Here is a 16,401-nt window from a genome sequence, read left to right as displayed (position 1 = left end):
TTCCAAAAGTTGTGACTCATGCAGAGCAGAGAGGGCGGGCTGGGGTGTAAGGTTTAATCATGTCCTGGATGTAAGCTGGGCCTGATCCGTTAGTAGCACGATAAGCAAGTGCTAGTGTCTTGAAAAAGATGCAAGCAGCTACAGGAAGCCAGAGAGGAGCAGGGGAGCCGTGTCGTGTGAGAGAACTGCTGCATTCTGGATGAGCAGATAGCACAGGCCGAGTTGGATGGCACAGGCCATCAGTTACAGTAGTCAAGGTGTGAGATGACAAGAGCCTGGACCAGAACCTGTGCGGCCTTCTGAGTCAGAAGAGGACGTATCCTCCTGATGTTGTGAAACATGTATCTGCACCATCGGGTTGTTGCAGCAATGTTGGCGGTAAGGGAGAGTTGGTGGTCAAGTGTCACACCCAGGTTCCTTGCAGTCTGGGTGGGGGCTACCACAGAGTTGTCAAGGGTGATAGTAAGGTCTTGGGTGGGAGAGCCTTTTCCAGGAAGAAAAAGCAACTCTGTCTTGTCTAGGTTGAGTTTCAGGTAGTGTGCGGATATCCATTGAGAAATGTGAGTCAGATAGGCAGAGATCCGTTCTGCTGCGAGTATGATGGACTGAAGAAAAGAGAGAATAAGTTTGGTGTCATCAGCATAGCTGTGATAGGACAAACCATGTGAGAGAATAACAGAACCAAGGGAGTTGGTGTACAGAGAAAAGGAGAGGCCCCAGGAGTGACCCTAGTAGTAGGATGACAAGGATGACCAAAAGGATGAGTGCAGAGGAGTGAGAGGCTGCCCTAGCCATCTGAAGTTGCTCGGTGACAGTAAGAAGGGCAGTTTCGGTTGAGTGGCCGGCCTTAAAACCAGACTGGTGAGGATCAAGGGGGTTGTTCAGGTGAAGGTAGGAAGAGAGTTGGTTAAAGACGGCACGCTCCAGTGTTTTGGAGAGAAATGGAAGAAGAGAGACACGTCTGTAGTTATGAACTTCAGACGGGTCAATGGTAGGTTTTTTGAGGAGGGGGTTCACTCTTGCCTCTTAATGAGAGTCAGGGAAGCACCCAGTGGATGAAGATGTGGTAATAAGATGGGTGAGAAAAGGAAGAAGGTCAGGTGCAATAGATTGGAGAAGTGAGAGGAGATGGGGTCAAGGAGGCAAGTTGTTGGGTGGGCAGAGGTTATAAGAGTAAGAAGTTGATCAGGAGATTGGGCAGTGAAAGAAGATAGCAAAGGGGAAGAAGATGAAATTGGTGGAAGGGTGAGATTAGTAGGGGGGATGGAGATTGAAGAGCGTATGTCATCTACCTTTTATTATGAAGTAGGTGACAAAGTGGCTTGGTAGAAGGGAGGATCGAGGAGGAGGATGGGGAGGGGGGTCAAGGAGGTCAGAGAAGATGGAGAAGAATTATTTGGGGTTTGAGAAGGAGGATTTAATTTTCGTCTGATAGAAAGACTTTTTTGGCAGCAGAGATGGAGGGAGTGAAGAGGGAGAGAAGAAATTGATAAATAAGCAGGTCATCAGGGTGTTTTGATTTTCGCCATTTCCTTTCTGCTGCCTGTATAGTGGCTCTCTCAGCACAGAGTAGAGAGGAGAGTGTCTGTGGCAGAGTTGGGATGCATGAGTGAGAAAGAGTTAGATGACGGGAGTGCTGAAAGAACAGATGAGGCCTAAGAGGAAGGAGAGAGGGATGTTGCGACAGACAGGACAAACAGTTTGTCAGATTGGGAAACTGGGAGATAGTAGGATATGACGAAGTGCTCGGAGACATGAAGTGGGGTTAAAGTGAGGTTAGAGGTAGAGCCGTTTCTGATAAATATGTGATCAAGGAGATTACCAGCTTTGTTAGTAGGTGGAGAGAGAGTGAGTGAAAGAGAAAAAGAGGAACGTAACAGAAGAAAATCGGATGACTTCTCTGACTGGATGTTGAGGTCGCCTAAGAAAGTGGAGGGACATTTTCTGGGATGTTTAAAAGGAGGACATCTAGTTCCTCCATGAACTCTCCCAACGGACCTGGTGGAGGGTCGAGAACAACAATGTTTAATTGTATACAGGGGATGAGTTACAGTCACAGCATGAAATTCAAATGAGAGTGAAGTAAAGTGTAACCATGGGTAAGGAGAGAAACTCCTTTTGGGGTTGATGAGCAGTCCTGTCCCACCACCTCTGCCAGTGGGTGTGGGTGTGTGGGAGAAAGAGTAAGCAGTGGAGAGAGCAGCAGGGGTGGATGTGTTGGCTGGTGTAATACAAGTCTCAGTGAGATCAAGGAAGTCAAGGCATCGCTCGGTAACAAAGTCAGAGATGAACTCAGTCTTGCAGGTAGCTGACGGGCAGTTCCACAAGCCCCCAGTGACAAGGTGTTTGCTGAGTGTGGAGCGCGGTTGGCTAGATATAGGTGGAAATATTACGGCATTGTTTTAGTTGAGTCCTTACACATTAACCGAAGCACCAAGTTTTTGAACCCGGAGTTTATTAAAGAGTCTTTTGAAAGACTTACCTACTGGCCCTGGTACCAGCTCCTCTAGTAGAGTCCATTCAAGTGGATTACCAAAGTCGATCCAAAAGGAAGGAGCCCATTGGTGCTTTGTTTTCTGTGTAAAAAAGCCGTTTTAATGTGTTCACCATGCTGCCCCGAGCTTATCAGAGTTAGCCGCATTCGACTGTTAACGACTGTTAGCGACTCTCCGGGATATCTCCATTAATAATTGTTACACAAAAAAACTGTCTCGATGGCTAATTTTATGAGTGTGTTTGCCGAAAAAGACCCTGGGATGATTTTACAACGGAATTTCACTTTAAGGAATAACTTGTGTAGATTGTGGGTGTAACATTAGTGAGTGAGCGGTCGAGAGAGACTGTATTAACATTGAGTATGGAGTTAGTAACATTACAGCTGTAAGTGTAGCAGAGAAGTGTGTGTACTTTCTTTCTCTGTTAATAAATGCTACACGTGAAAGTCAAGTCCCCCTGTCTGTCTTGCCACATGCTGATTAAAGTGATGGGGTTTTGCTCTCATGCTAAACTACGGTACAAGCTAATTTAAGGTAGACTGACTTTAATGTGGGCCAGCTATTGTCATTCTAGTGACAAGCCAAGTTTTGCTCCGCTAACTTAATGCAGACTCCAGATATGTACTAATCACACAGACATTACGTTAATATTGATTTCTTTTCATCTCACTCTTAAAAAGGGTAATCAAATGATAATATTTCCCTGAATGTTGAACTATTCCTTTAAATCTTTTCCTTTGTTAATCAGGTGTTGTTATTTCATCTGTTTGGTGTGTTTTGTCAACCTTTGTTTCCTGACATTTACCTGTTCTCCCTCTTCTTCTCCTTTTTTTTCTTCTGGTCTGGCCTGTTTCTCCTCCACAGTCACTGCATACAGCAGATTCTAGAAAGTGTAAATCATTGCCACATAAATGGCATAGTACACAGGGACCTTAAGGTTAGTAAGTGACAACAGTAACAGCTAAAAGACAAAGGCCTGCCCACTTGCGGCACCTTGCCTCGCTCCTCAGCTGCCTGATCAATCGACCAATTAACCATTCAATGAGCGCCACCTCTTCCAAAACCATACCCCCTCCTCTCCACCAGTTACCCCCACACATCGTCACTTAAAGTCCACCTGCTGCAGGGCACTGTGGACAGGTAGGCTGGAGAGGAGGTGGTAGGTTGTATAGTATCCAGGGCACAAAGTGCATGAAACATCTGTCCAAAACCATGTCTGCCAGCCGCTGAGAGCCTGTCACCTGAGAGAGGAGGAGGAAGAATGAGTTATGGCTTTAGATAATTGTATAAATGCATAACAATTTCTTTTCCAAATGATGACACTAAAGTTCTTCTAGTACCACAGTTTTGGGGTGTTATGATCAAAACAATGATCTGTATCTGTGTTTCAACCTAAAACATCTCCACTGTCAGGAAGCACCATTAGATCAACCTAATATTCATCAATAATTAAATAAATCAAACACTTAAAGGGGTATACTTTGCCGATTTCAGGTGCGGTACAAAGCAATGGTACCTATGAGGCCCTTGAGTCTACTCCAAATGGTCTTCTTGTTTTACCGTTCAGTCCAGTCAATCTGGGGTGACATTGATGTACTCTCATAATTTCATAATTAATCATAGTTTCATAATTGAAGTGATTTTCAATTGACCCTTTGCTAAGCCCCTCCCCAGGATGTCCACTGTCCAATCCAACTATAGCAACTGTACCTAGGACCAGGAGGCCTGTCGAGCTTTAACAGGTGATAGTGTGTATATGAAACCTGCAAGTCTGACAGCATTCTAAAGGCTGTTTACAGTGGGGAATGTGCATTTGCATCTTATGTTTTAATCTACATCTCCTAAAATGGTGGAGCCATGCTGATGCATCATTGATTTAATTTTGTGTTGCTAGAGACGGATACATATACATAGAGAATTGTCTAACAATTAACCAATGCAATTTATAGCTACTGCTAATTTTTAACCTAACCTCAGCACATGTTGCTAACTAAGTACAGCTAGAAGTTTCAGATGGAGTCATAACTAAACATTAATTAAAAAAATAAACAACAAATTGAAGTTGATATATTGTTTTATACCCTTACCTTGCTGTACAAGAACATGGTTGTTGGATAACCTGACCCATCAGATGGTTTGTTACAAAGAAGTGTCATCGGAAACTGGTTGGGAAAACATAGGCGCTTTCAAAATATACTTAGTTGTAGTTGATCGGATGACCCATCTGTCTATCAAACTCTCTCCAAGGTCAATTGGGACAATCTGCTCTTCTTTTACTGAAAAAATACTCACCAGTTCTGATAAGACTGGTCCAATTTCAGCATCTAAGCTAACCTTTTTAGGAGCTGCTATTGTTTTGGTTGGCGTCGTCACCCCCCGCTTCCGACTCAACTGCCTGTAGCTTCTCACAGGATGCTGATTGGCCGGCACATTTTTGATCTGAACACAAACACATTACTTAGAGCCAGACGAGATAGATTTTTTTGTGAAATGCGAAACACATAGACTCTATAACAAATGGACGTAGCGTCTCCGTCGAGTACCGTTCTCTTAACTTCCAATCATATTCACCTCTGGGAGCCGCCATCTTGTCAGACTTTGACTCTGCCTCATTTCCTCTTACCAAAAAAGGGCATTGATGTGACGTTGGGGGAAGAGAGATACGTCCATCTGGCTGATATATACAGGATTAGCACCATTAGCACCACCGCCCGAGAGCTAGGCTAACGGAACACTTTACTCGATAAACGGGAGTGGGAGTCAATGTTTGTTGATTTTTTCTGGGATAGGGAGTCTTTAATTCTTATTCCCTGTGTCTCTAGCGGATATTACACCGGCTCTGTGAGTCAAGTACAGGCAGCCAGCCTTTCTGATCTATAATTTAAACTGATATTCAACACAGTACCATGCCCATAGACTGTAAAACACCGACCCTCAAAGCCTGAATCCTCCTGGTGCTTCAGATTAGCATCTAGTGTAGGTGCCATCGATGGTACGCCATATTGCATTAATTAGCAAAACAGAGCTAACATATTGTGTTCCTAAACCATCTGTAGGTTCAGTTGATCGAAGAGCAAACCATCTTGTCACTTATAGAAACACCACCACAGGAATGACCACAGTCCAGGTCGAGATGACTGAGTTAACATGCTGGTGAGGGCCAGGCGCTAACTGTCACTCAAGAGGCCGCGTCCTAATTATTCAAAAAAATTCATCCCCTCAGTGTTGTCATGGAGATATGACCTAAACATACAGACTAGAATGTTTTTTTGTTCCAGGCCTTAAATAGGTTTAATTATTCTGTGAAAACGGCCTGTTTAACATGGGGGTCAATGAGATCTACTCTATTGTGCAAACTACTCCTAGTGGACACTCAGAGAACTACAGTTTTTGGCACTTCTGTATAGGATCAATTAGAAAATTGCTGTGGTGGGGGCTTGGTGAAACCATGATTAACACATGATGTTTTGTTATTGTGAGAATTCAGCTGCTGTGCAAGATAAGACTATGGGTGCCTTAGGCTTGTATTGGGACCAGACTGTATGGGACCGACAAATTAACATTTTATGTGAGTTTAACTCTCAGATGCATATGATAGTCCTTTCAGTCTATCTTTTTATTTTTGGCAGTTTTTCAAGCCTTTATAATAAAGGGCAGACAGGAAATGGGGTGAGAGAGAGGGGGGAGACATGCTGCAAAGGGCTGCAGGTCGGAGTTGAACCTGCGGCCGCTACCTCAAGGACCTTCAGCCCCATTAGATGGGCCGACTGCTCTGACCACTCAGCTCTATCTCTCACTGATATTGTTGAAAACATGATAGTGAAATGTCGGGTGCGAAAGCTTGACAGGTCTAGCAACAGTACAGTAACCAAGGGGGCTGGACTTAGCAAGGTGTCAGTTGTTGAGAAAAAAACACTTTATTATTCAGAAACCAGTAACAGAGATGCGCCACACCTTCCATCCGCTCCTGTGTCTCCCTCCTCAGTCTCTCAGGCTTGAGCCTCCAGTTGGCAAGGGGCTAACGCCACTTCTGTTTTGAGATTCTGGAAGAGAATTGGCCATGTTGTCACAGTAGTAGGCAATGACAAAATTTCAGTAATGTTTTTCTTTTCTAGGTTGTCACAGCAAACATAATTTAGTGGCTGTGGCAATCACAAACAAAAATCATTCTGAACACTGAGTGAATGGTCTATCTTTTCCAAAGTGCCCCTCATTATGGCTGCTGAGTGGGTCAGTTGCTGCATTGCTGCAGTCTGCTCGCTAACATGGCTAGAGGCTCCCAGAGTGTCAAAGCGAGCTCACAGACAGTGCATGGTAGCTTGTCACTAACCCATGGCCCTGGTGTTTGCATTTAGTCATTGCATTCAGCAGATCCTAGAGGCTGTGCTTCACTGTCACCAGATGGGCGTTGTCCACCGCGACCTCAAGGTAAGTAGACTCACCATGAAGACCAAAAAATACCTGTGGTCTCACACTCCAACACAGCTCTCCTGTCCTCTGTATTTATGTCCTTTCTTTCCAGTTGGATTCTTTTTTTCCACATCTCAACTCTACTCAGTCAGTTCTTGTTTAAAAATGTAATTTCCTCATGACTTTCCCATCTCATTTGGAGATAATAGCTTATATCTTCCATGGTCATGTTTCGATGAATATGAGCCTCATACTTAGACTGAGCAGACAGCCAACTGACCCCCACAATGGCTAGAAAAGTGTTAATTGGCCTGAAAATGCCACTGGCAGTCCTCCAGTTACTCTGCAGCTATATACAGCAGTGCTTTCTGTATATAGGCCTAGTTAAAAAGGCACATGTATCTAGAGAACATCTACCATGGACTGTTAAGTTGAGGGCTCAGACATTTTTTATTTTAATATCTTTCCTGATTTTATGTAAAAGGATTTGGATGGTAAGTGTTTTATTAAATAAAATCAATCTCTTGAAAATGCCTTAATGCATAAAAAAGAGTTTAAAAAAGAAAATAATTGTTAATTCTCTAATGGCTATTTATTATACAGATAGATTTGAGAGATCGTTCTTGTAATGAGGTAATCATCTGACTCAATCCACCTGTTTATGTAGTTTCTACTTATATTTCACTCACTTTTTTACCAAATGAAGCTGAACTTTGCAGGACAGTTGTTCTCAACTTATTTGTGATTATGAGTATACTGATTAAACTGACTGTTTAATCATATTCACATTTGCATGAAATATAATTACTAGTTACTGCCTATGTACATAAAATGAGCTTGTTAATAAACTGTAAATATTTCAAAGCCAAAGATGATTGATGTTTGTACTGTCTCGATGTTTGTAATCTCTGACATATGTCACACAAGTCATAAGAGATGGCAAGCTACAATTGGTTGGGGTCCATTTTCTATCATGTTGCTGTCTAAATCTGGCTCATTCTTTGACGATGACTGCACATCAGGACCCCATGGCTGGGATGTTTGATTTTGAACTTATTTGCAGATTAATTTAGTTAACTTTATGCAACTTTATTCCATTCATTTATATCTTATTTCCATTGTGGGATCGCTAGAAAATAGGTTTTACCAAAAGATCACATGTTTTAGTACAGGTAGTTAACTTTTTTTTTTTAAGATTATTTGTCGGGCCTTTTACATCTTTATTGTGACAGTACAGCTGGAGGTTGACAGGAAATGGGAGAGAGAGGGGGCGACATGCAGCAAAGGGCCACAGGTCGGAGTTGAACCGGGACGCTGCGGCAAGGACTTTTAGCCTCTGTATATGGGGAAGTTAACTTGCCGGGTTTCTTTTGGGTTATTTTCTCTTTATATTCGCTTCCCCTGTTTCCTTTAGTGGTTTGGCTCTGCTTTTGGAGAAGACCACACCTCCTAGTAAAAAAAGATTCAGATTTGAGTTAAGATGTGCTAAAACACAATTTTGGTTGATAAAACAGCTTGCTACTTCAGGATATAGATGCAGTGTTAGGTCATGTCACTTACTGAGATGGACTTGCATGTATTTAAGTGAGGCCAAATGTCTCATCATAACGTGCATAGTGGTCTTCATCCCTCGTGCTGCTTCGTTTAACTGTAGTTTGCTCCCAAAGCTCTGATTTGCTAATCAAATTACAAGGTGTGTCTGTGGTTTGGTTTATACGCAGCAATAACCAGCTCAGATTTTGCATTCGCCGACTGCCCTCTCTGTGCACTCTGATTGGCTGTTGCCAGGCAGCTGCCATGGCTCACTGTGGAAACACAAACACAAAAAAAATACAACCAAAACAAATAAGCAAGCTGCAGAGCACATTGCATGTGTACTCATGTGATTTCATTTCTCAAGAGAATGATTTCGGGGAGTTCAAAATATACACACACACAAACATCTGCCCAGGAAAGAGTATAAAGAGTCTAGCTGCATGGATTTATTGCATGCTGACACTTTCAAGTCATTTTCCTATAGCACCACCAAGCAGAAGAAGTTAAACCCCTGGAGGAAAGTTGTTTGTGTGACACATTTTGCCAGAGAGTTTAGCGTATGCCTTTGTCAGTTAGTTGTGGTCCTCAAGACTGAAGCAGAACCCCAGCATGGTTCAGCTGTCTGTCTGCCTATCCGATGACTCACAGTATGAGACAGAACCCAATTACAGCAAGGAGGGAGCATAAACACTGATCCATCTGATATGAACATTGAACATGCATACACCAGTCATGTGTTTGTGTGAGTGTGTTTCCCCAGCAAAATATTTTAAAGGTGAATACACAGTACAGTGCAATATGCTGATATGACAGCATCAGTAACGTGGCTTGTCCGTGATCTTGGCCACATCCTGCACATTGCCATCAGTAAAATTAATAATATTTGTTTTCAGCATTCAGCACATTTGACTTTGTTTGCATGTGTGGGGCTGTTGTAACCTTATCAGCAGGCCTGTGAGCCACACTAGGTAATTAAAGGCTCTCTGAATGCATTACAGATTTAGTGATTTGGACTTGTGAAAGAAATTCTCTGGAGTCTTCAGTGTTTCTCAAATCATATCTTTACTAAATACTGCTGCAGACAGGAGAGATCAGACCAACAGCCGGGTCTCAATAATCTCTGCCTGTCCCCAAATTTCTTCAGCAGATATACAAGTCAGATCAAAGCCTCTTACAAACACAATGACATTAGAATAAACAAAACACACTACCCCATGTTTATGGCCCCCGTGGAAGTTATCAGTATTTACGACCCCCCTTTTGTCACCATTTGCAATCTCATGTGACTCCTATCCACAATCCCCCCAGCAGTCATTCTCAGCGTGACTGTTATGCTAATCAAGGATTTACAATCATAGATAAATAAGGTAGGTCATCTTTGGTTATTTCTCACAGACTATTAACACCTATTGACACATCAACACGTGTCAAAGCACACAGGCCCCTTTATCCATATAGTACCATCTGTGTGGCATTAAGAAAATGATTTAGCACTTGATCAAATCTTACAGTGATGCAGCTTATAGCGAACAGGCTTGATAAACTCATGGCTGCCACAGGCCCTTAAAATCCTTGAAAGATTGTGCATTTGAAGGAAAAAATCAAGACATGAAAGTTTTTGAAAATAGACATTATTTGACATGGTCTTGCATTTATATACTGATCTTTTTTTTACTTCAATAGGCTATTTTCTGCTGTCTGCATGTGTCTCCGGCAAGTGTGTCATTATTACACACATCAGCCTGCTGTAACAGTAATAAACCTTGCCCCATGTATCAAACTATGCCTTGTTGTGTCCTTGAATTTGATGTTTAAGGAGGTGTGGGTGGGTATGGGTGAGTCACGAAAAAAACAAATAAAATGGGACTTTTACTTTCAGAACCACGGTTGCCCAAAACAACATTGCAACTCTATCTGGGAACACCGTGACATTGTTACAACAGAGTCCAACAGGGAAAGAAAAACGGCAGTCAGATGATGTAACAGGTTATACCGTAATCAAGCCAACAGATTATGTGAAAGATATTTAGTGATAAAACCAAAAGTAGGTCACAGTTGAACCAGGATGTTAAACTACTGTATATTTGATGTTAACAATTGGGCATTTGTATGGTTTTCCTTCCAAACAAGTTTGGCTTACCTGAGGGTTTGTTTAAAAATTGACTGATGATCATGAAAAATATTCAAAATTGTAACTAATAGAAACTATGGCCAAATCAAACCAAATGAGACCCAAGATGAGGCTTATTTTCAAAATACATGGGAGATGCAACCAGAACGTAGGCGGACTCTTTGTAGCTTCACTGTGTGCATATTGAGTTTTACCAAGTGACACTGCAGTTGGTTATGCAGTTGTGAGCGTAGTCTAAATGAACTGATGCTGAATTCATTAATTGGATGGTTTTAAGGACACTGGCCCTCATTTATCAAACGAACGTACGGCAGAAAAACATGCGTACAACCATTTCCACCCAAACTCTGGCATTTATCAATTTGGACGAGAGCGGGAGCTACGATCAAATCTCAGGTCAGGTCTGAGATCGTGTACGCAAATTTGAGTCTGTGGATATGCGGTGCAGCACAGCAAAATCTGGCTGAAAATAATTAACAAACCTCAGCTGTCATTAAGCATAAGAAGTCACATATTAAGAAAAGATCAAAACGGATTCTTAAAACGAATAAAAAAAATAAAAATTGTGGTTGGAGCAATTGATTGTACTCATGTGCATCTGAAGGCACCGTCCATGAATGATTATGCATTCATCAATCGCAAACACTACCACTCGATAAATGTACAGGTGATTTTTGATGCCAAGCTATCGTTTTTAAACGTGGTGGCCGGGGGGGACACACGATTCTTTTATATTTCAAAACAGCTCAGCTCCAGCCCCCCGCGACCCCGACAGGGACAAGCGGTTGAAGATGAATAAATAAATGAATGTGTTGGTGCGCGGCTGCAGAGCCACAGTCATCTCCTCGGTAAGTGGCTACCCTCGATAAATTGCTAAATTGCATTAAATCAAACAAGGTCTCAGATGCTGACAAAGGTTATCCTCTAACAGAATACCAAATAACCCCGCTGGCAAACCCTGCTACAGAGCAGGAGCCCAGGTTCAACAGTGCGCACACACGCACATGGGTCACAGTGTAGAGCTGCTTCGGGTTGACTGCCTCCGTTATTCTTTTCCATACAGCGTTTTTATGGGCCCCTTTTATTCCACTCTTTAAACTGCCCAAAAGTACATCTTTATTTTGGTCCATGTCGGATGTCAGGATGCCGATCTTTGTGTCGGAAAAGTTTCTTTTCGTACCAGTGTTTCTTCTCTCCATGTTTGACCTCAGTGGGCGAGGCCTCTGAACCAGGAATATTTAAGGGCGTAACATGTTAATGACGATCAAATTCAGCCACCGCATTTATCAAGGCCCGCTCATTCGTACGCTAAGATTGGTCAGATACGAATGTTTCATAAATCACACGTGTGTCCTGTCGTAGGACCAATTCTGCGCTCAGATCTGCGCCCGTTTTCATGCAAGACTGATAAATGAGGGCCATTGTCTCTGATACAATGAGGTATTTATTTCAATATTTTTTTCATAGATATTGTTTTTTTCTTTTTTACAATTTTACCCTTTAAACATAGACCAGCCAGAGTCCTCAGAACAGCAGGGTCCGTCTGCAGCCGTGCACAAGAAAGTTTCTGTTGTTCACCTAATGGATGTAGCCTCTCCGCCAGGGCTCTTTCTCTCAACTTGATCCAAACATATTCGCCTCTGCGAGCCGCCATCTTGTCGTACTTTGACTCCTCCTCATTTCCTCTGACCAAAAAAGGGCATTGTTGGAGGGAGGGAGATTTGTCTGTCTGGGTGACGTTTACAGAATTAGCCACCGTCCGGGAGCTAGGCTACAAGAACATGTTACTAGATACTCCTGTGTCTCTAGCGTAGATTACACCAGCTCCAGGAGTGAAGTGAAGGCAGCAAGCATTTATTATCTATCATTTAAACTGATATTCAACACAGTACCATGCTCATAGACTGTAAAACACCGACCGTCACAGACTGAACCCCGCCCCCCTGAAGCTGAAATGGACCAATTCCTGTCTCTCAACGTACAACACAAGCGACTGATATCTGTCATTTATAATAAGATTACTATTTTGAGACCAGTCCTCAGTGTATCACCTAAAAATGCATGGGAAAGGAATTTGGGGGTAGACATTACTGAGGTCCAGTGGAGGGACATTCAAAAACTGGTCCACTCATCCTCGATTTGTGCACAGCCTATTACAGTGGAAGCTGCTTCATAGAGCCCTCAAAGCAATTTCAGTCAAAAGCAACTGGACTGGTTATTTGTCTAGGAAGAGGTTTCACCTCTCATCCAAGAGGCTTCATCAGTTCATGTACGCATCTGACCAGGCTGGGACTGGTCCAACTAACTGGTGTGAGATCCAGGTATTTAACCTCTCACAAGGCCGATGATGTCACTGAAACCCTTTGTGCTCCAAGTGCCAACAGCCGTCGTTAGAGTGGCAGTCATTGGTGGGAGGTTGGTTTCGACTTCGTTAGTGCTCTATTCAGTCTGAACGACAGTTGTTGGGGTCACAGTAGGCCATTTGTGAACAGTTGTTCTTTGAGGTTAGACTGTTGAATCTCCTGGGAAGGGATGAAATGATGTCTCAGCCCTCCTCCTCTGTTTAGCGATGGTTTCTCTACTTTTACATAGTTGGCTTCTTCTACCCACCAGCTCACAGGCCCAGGGGGAAGAACGCAAGCACCTGAGAGGCCCCCTCACAACTTGTGGTTACCTCAGCTGGACCTTTGTGAAAACGGCAGCTGCTTCCAGAAAGAAAACCAAAGTGGTTGAGAAAGAAAAAGAAAACAAGAGAAGCAACATAGTCATTTCGTATGTGGCTGGGGTATCAGAGAAAATCAGGAGGATCTTCAACAAACACTGCATCCCTGTGTATTTCAAACCCGGTAACACACTCAGACAGACACTAGTACATCCCAAGGACAGAACACCACACACCCACAAAAGCAATCTGGTTTATGCTGTCCAATGCAACGAGGAATGCAAAGATCTCTACATTGGAGAAACAAAACAACCACTGCATAAACGCATGGCCCAACACAGGAGAGCTAACTCCTCAGGCCTGGACTCCGCCGTCCACTTACACCTCAAGGAGAAAGCCCACTCCTTTGATGACAACAATGTCCAAATCTTGGACAGAGCGGACAGATGGTTTGAAAGAGAAGTAAAAGAAGCCATCTATGTAAAAGTAGAGAAACCATCGCTAAACAGAGGAGGGCTGAGACACCACTTATCTCCAATTTACAATGCTGCTCTTTCATCCCTTCCTAGGAGATTCAACAATCTAACCTCTGTGAACAACTGTTCACAAATGGTCTCCTGTGACCCCAATGACTGTCATTCTGACTCAATAGAGCCCAAACGAAGTCGAAACCAACCTCCCACCAACGACACTCTAACGACGGCCGTTGGCACTTGGAGCACAAAGGGTTTCAGTGACACAATCGGCCTTGTGAGAGGTTAAATACCTGGATCTCACACCAGTTAGTTGGACCAGTCCCAGCCTGGTCAGATGCATACATGAGAGGTGAAACGTCGTCCTAGACAAATAACCAGTCCAGTTGCTTTTCACTGAAATTGCTTTGAGGATAACGATGACCTGGATGAATGAGAACATTCACAGGCTTCATAGAGCCCATTTCACCAAGGCTAAATTGGCTAAGATATACCCCAGTCACAGTAATGCTTGTAACCGTTGTAAGCAGTCCCCAGCTGACCACACACACATGTTCTGGATGGGCCCGAAGCTTTTTGAATTTTGGTCTGATATATTTCAAACCCTCAAACAGGCTCTTAGCACAAACGTGGAACCCAACCCCCTGACTGCTCTTTTTGGGCTCCCTTCGTCTAAAAATCTGCCCATCACTACATAACGTGTCGTGGCCTTTACCACCCTGCTCGCCAGACGTAACATTCTCCTTAAATGGAAACATGTTTCTCCACCGACTCAAAACAGTTAGATACGTGAAATTTTACGATGTCTAAAGTTAGAGAAGTTAAGGTTTTCACAGAGGGGATCTTTGACAGCATTCCACCAAACCTGGGACCCACTGCTGGCTCTTATTAGTAATATTCTCACAGTTACTCCTGATGATGCTGAGGACACTTCCTAGTTTTTTTAGTTATTTATTTGTGTTTTTTTCTTTCTTGAATTACCTTATTTATTTTAACCATAAGTTTAAGGTTGTTTTTTTTACTTTACCTATCTACTTAGTGGGTTGCTGGGTGGGATAGCGGGATTCATGTTTGGGTTTTCCTGTTCTTTTCTGTTTGTTTGTTTTTTAACCTTAAAGCAGACACACTGTTCAAATATTATACTTTTTCATGTGTACTTGTCTGCACAATTCAATAAAAAAATTTGGGAAGGAAATGGTCTTTTTAAACAGCACGTGGCACCTCTGCGCCGCCATCATCACTGGCTGGCGGTTTTCTTTGGCGGACTGTTCCTTCCCTGTACACCTAAATTCATTTTCACTGTATTGGCTCATATAAGTAAGTAAGTTAGTTCTCTGTGGAGGCAGACATACAGAGGGGGCTGGCCATCTTAGTGTCTACTTCCCATTGGATATTTGACAAAGACTCGTCCATTTTGTAGTATATACAGGCATTTATTTTATCCTTTTTTTAAAACAACCTGCTGAGGTCAGTAAGCCGCAACACATTGGTTGAATAATGCAAGCTGTTTTTTTCATGTTATAAAAGTTTGAATTTGTAAGTTAAATATAGAGACGGTAGGGAGAGGGAAATAATAGATAATAGAATGAATTCATGAGAGAGTCTCAGTGAATTACAGCTGTGGCCCCACAATATATATAACCACTGTTTTTAAGAGAACTGGGTATAATTGTTGCAAAATCAAAACAGCTTCCCTTTTGATCCACATCATCCTCCCCTTTTATTGTTATTACATTACAGCTCAGTTATTTTGAATCCTTTCCCATCTAGCTCCATCAAGGAAATTGCTTGGAAAATGTCAGCAAATACATTATTCATCCACTACGAACTTTTCCTGAAGTTCCTCCTGCTCGGGGTTTGGCATGAGTCACTGTCCGCCTCTCTCTCCAGCTCCTCCTCCACCAGCCAGGCCCGCATGACCAATTTGACTGTAGCCCGCCCGCCATCATCTTCATCACCCACCCATGCTGCTAGGCTGAGGTCAGCTGTAGCTCCTCACAGACTTCACTGTGGAGTCTGATTACATTCAAGTTCAGTCATGACCATGTGTCTGTGTGTAGAGGCTGCACTCTGACATGCTTTCCTTCAGTAAACATTACTCCTTTGGACTGGACAGCTGCTGCAGTTGGCCTCTAGCTCAGCTATTTGTCTCACTGTATGACATAAGCCCTTAATGTTATTACTCTGTCAACTATAATAGCCCTTCCCGCTGCTTTAAAGCCTGTGAGATGCCTTTAACAAAAACACAAGATGATATTTAAGGCTGATATCATTGTGAAATGAAAATACATTTTCATTTCATAATGATATCACTGTTCTTGTGCAAGGTACTGAACATTTTATCTGTGTCTCTTCACTCCAAGCCAGAGAACTTACTCTTAGCCAGCAAGTTGAAGGGGGCAGCGGTGAAACTGGCAGATTTTGGCCTGGCTATTGAAGTGCAGGGAGACCAGCAGGCATGGTTCGGTGAGTACACACTACTTTTAATGTTATTAACCGTAAGTGTAATTTAACCCTTGGTTGTTTTTGCTCAGTTTTAACTCATTTTGTTATGATTATACAGCATAATTATGTCTTGTCAGATGTGTTTGAGGCATCCATGTTTAGCTTTTATTACATTCCTTCAAAGTCTTCACTTCAAATAAGTGTGTGCAAGTGTGGAAAGTTTGGATGTAAACTGCAACTTGATTGTTA

General features: G+C 42.7%; 1 protein-coding gene across 2 annotated transcripts in view; it reads left to right on the top strand.

The window, feature by feature from the left end:
• Positions 1-16,401, top strand: part of camk2d1 (calcium/calmodulin-dependent protein kinase (CaM kinase) II delta 1) — a gene marked incomplete at its 3' end in the record, with an annotated part of 134,940 nt that overhangs the window by 83,628 nt on the left and 34,911 nt on the right. For both annotated transcript variants that reach the window (XM_083937192.1, XM_083937193.1), the window contains exons 6-7: positions 6,851-6,923; positions 16,071-16,173. In XM_083937192.1, the coding sequence (XP_083793318.1) occupies positions 6,851-6,923; positions 16,071-16,173 (176 nt within the window). The remainder of the gene's footprint in view (positions 1-6,850; positions 6,924-16,070; positions 16,174-16,401) is intronic.

Source organism: Echiichthys vipera (assembly GCF_963691815.1).
Source record: "Echiichthys vipera genome assembly, chromosome: 22".
Taxonomy (NCBI): domain Eukaryota; kingdom Metazoa; phylum Chordata; class Actinopteri; order Perciformes; family Trachinidae; genus Echiichthys; species Echiichthys vipera.
The sequence above is the reverse complement of the archived record's forward strand: the minus strand, read 5'-3'. Positions and strand labels throughout refer to the sequence as shown.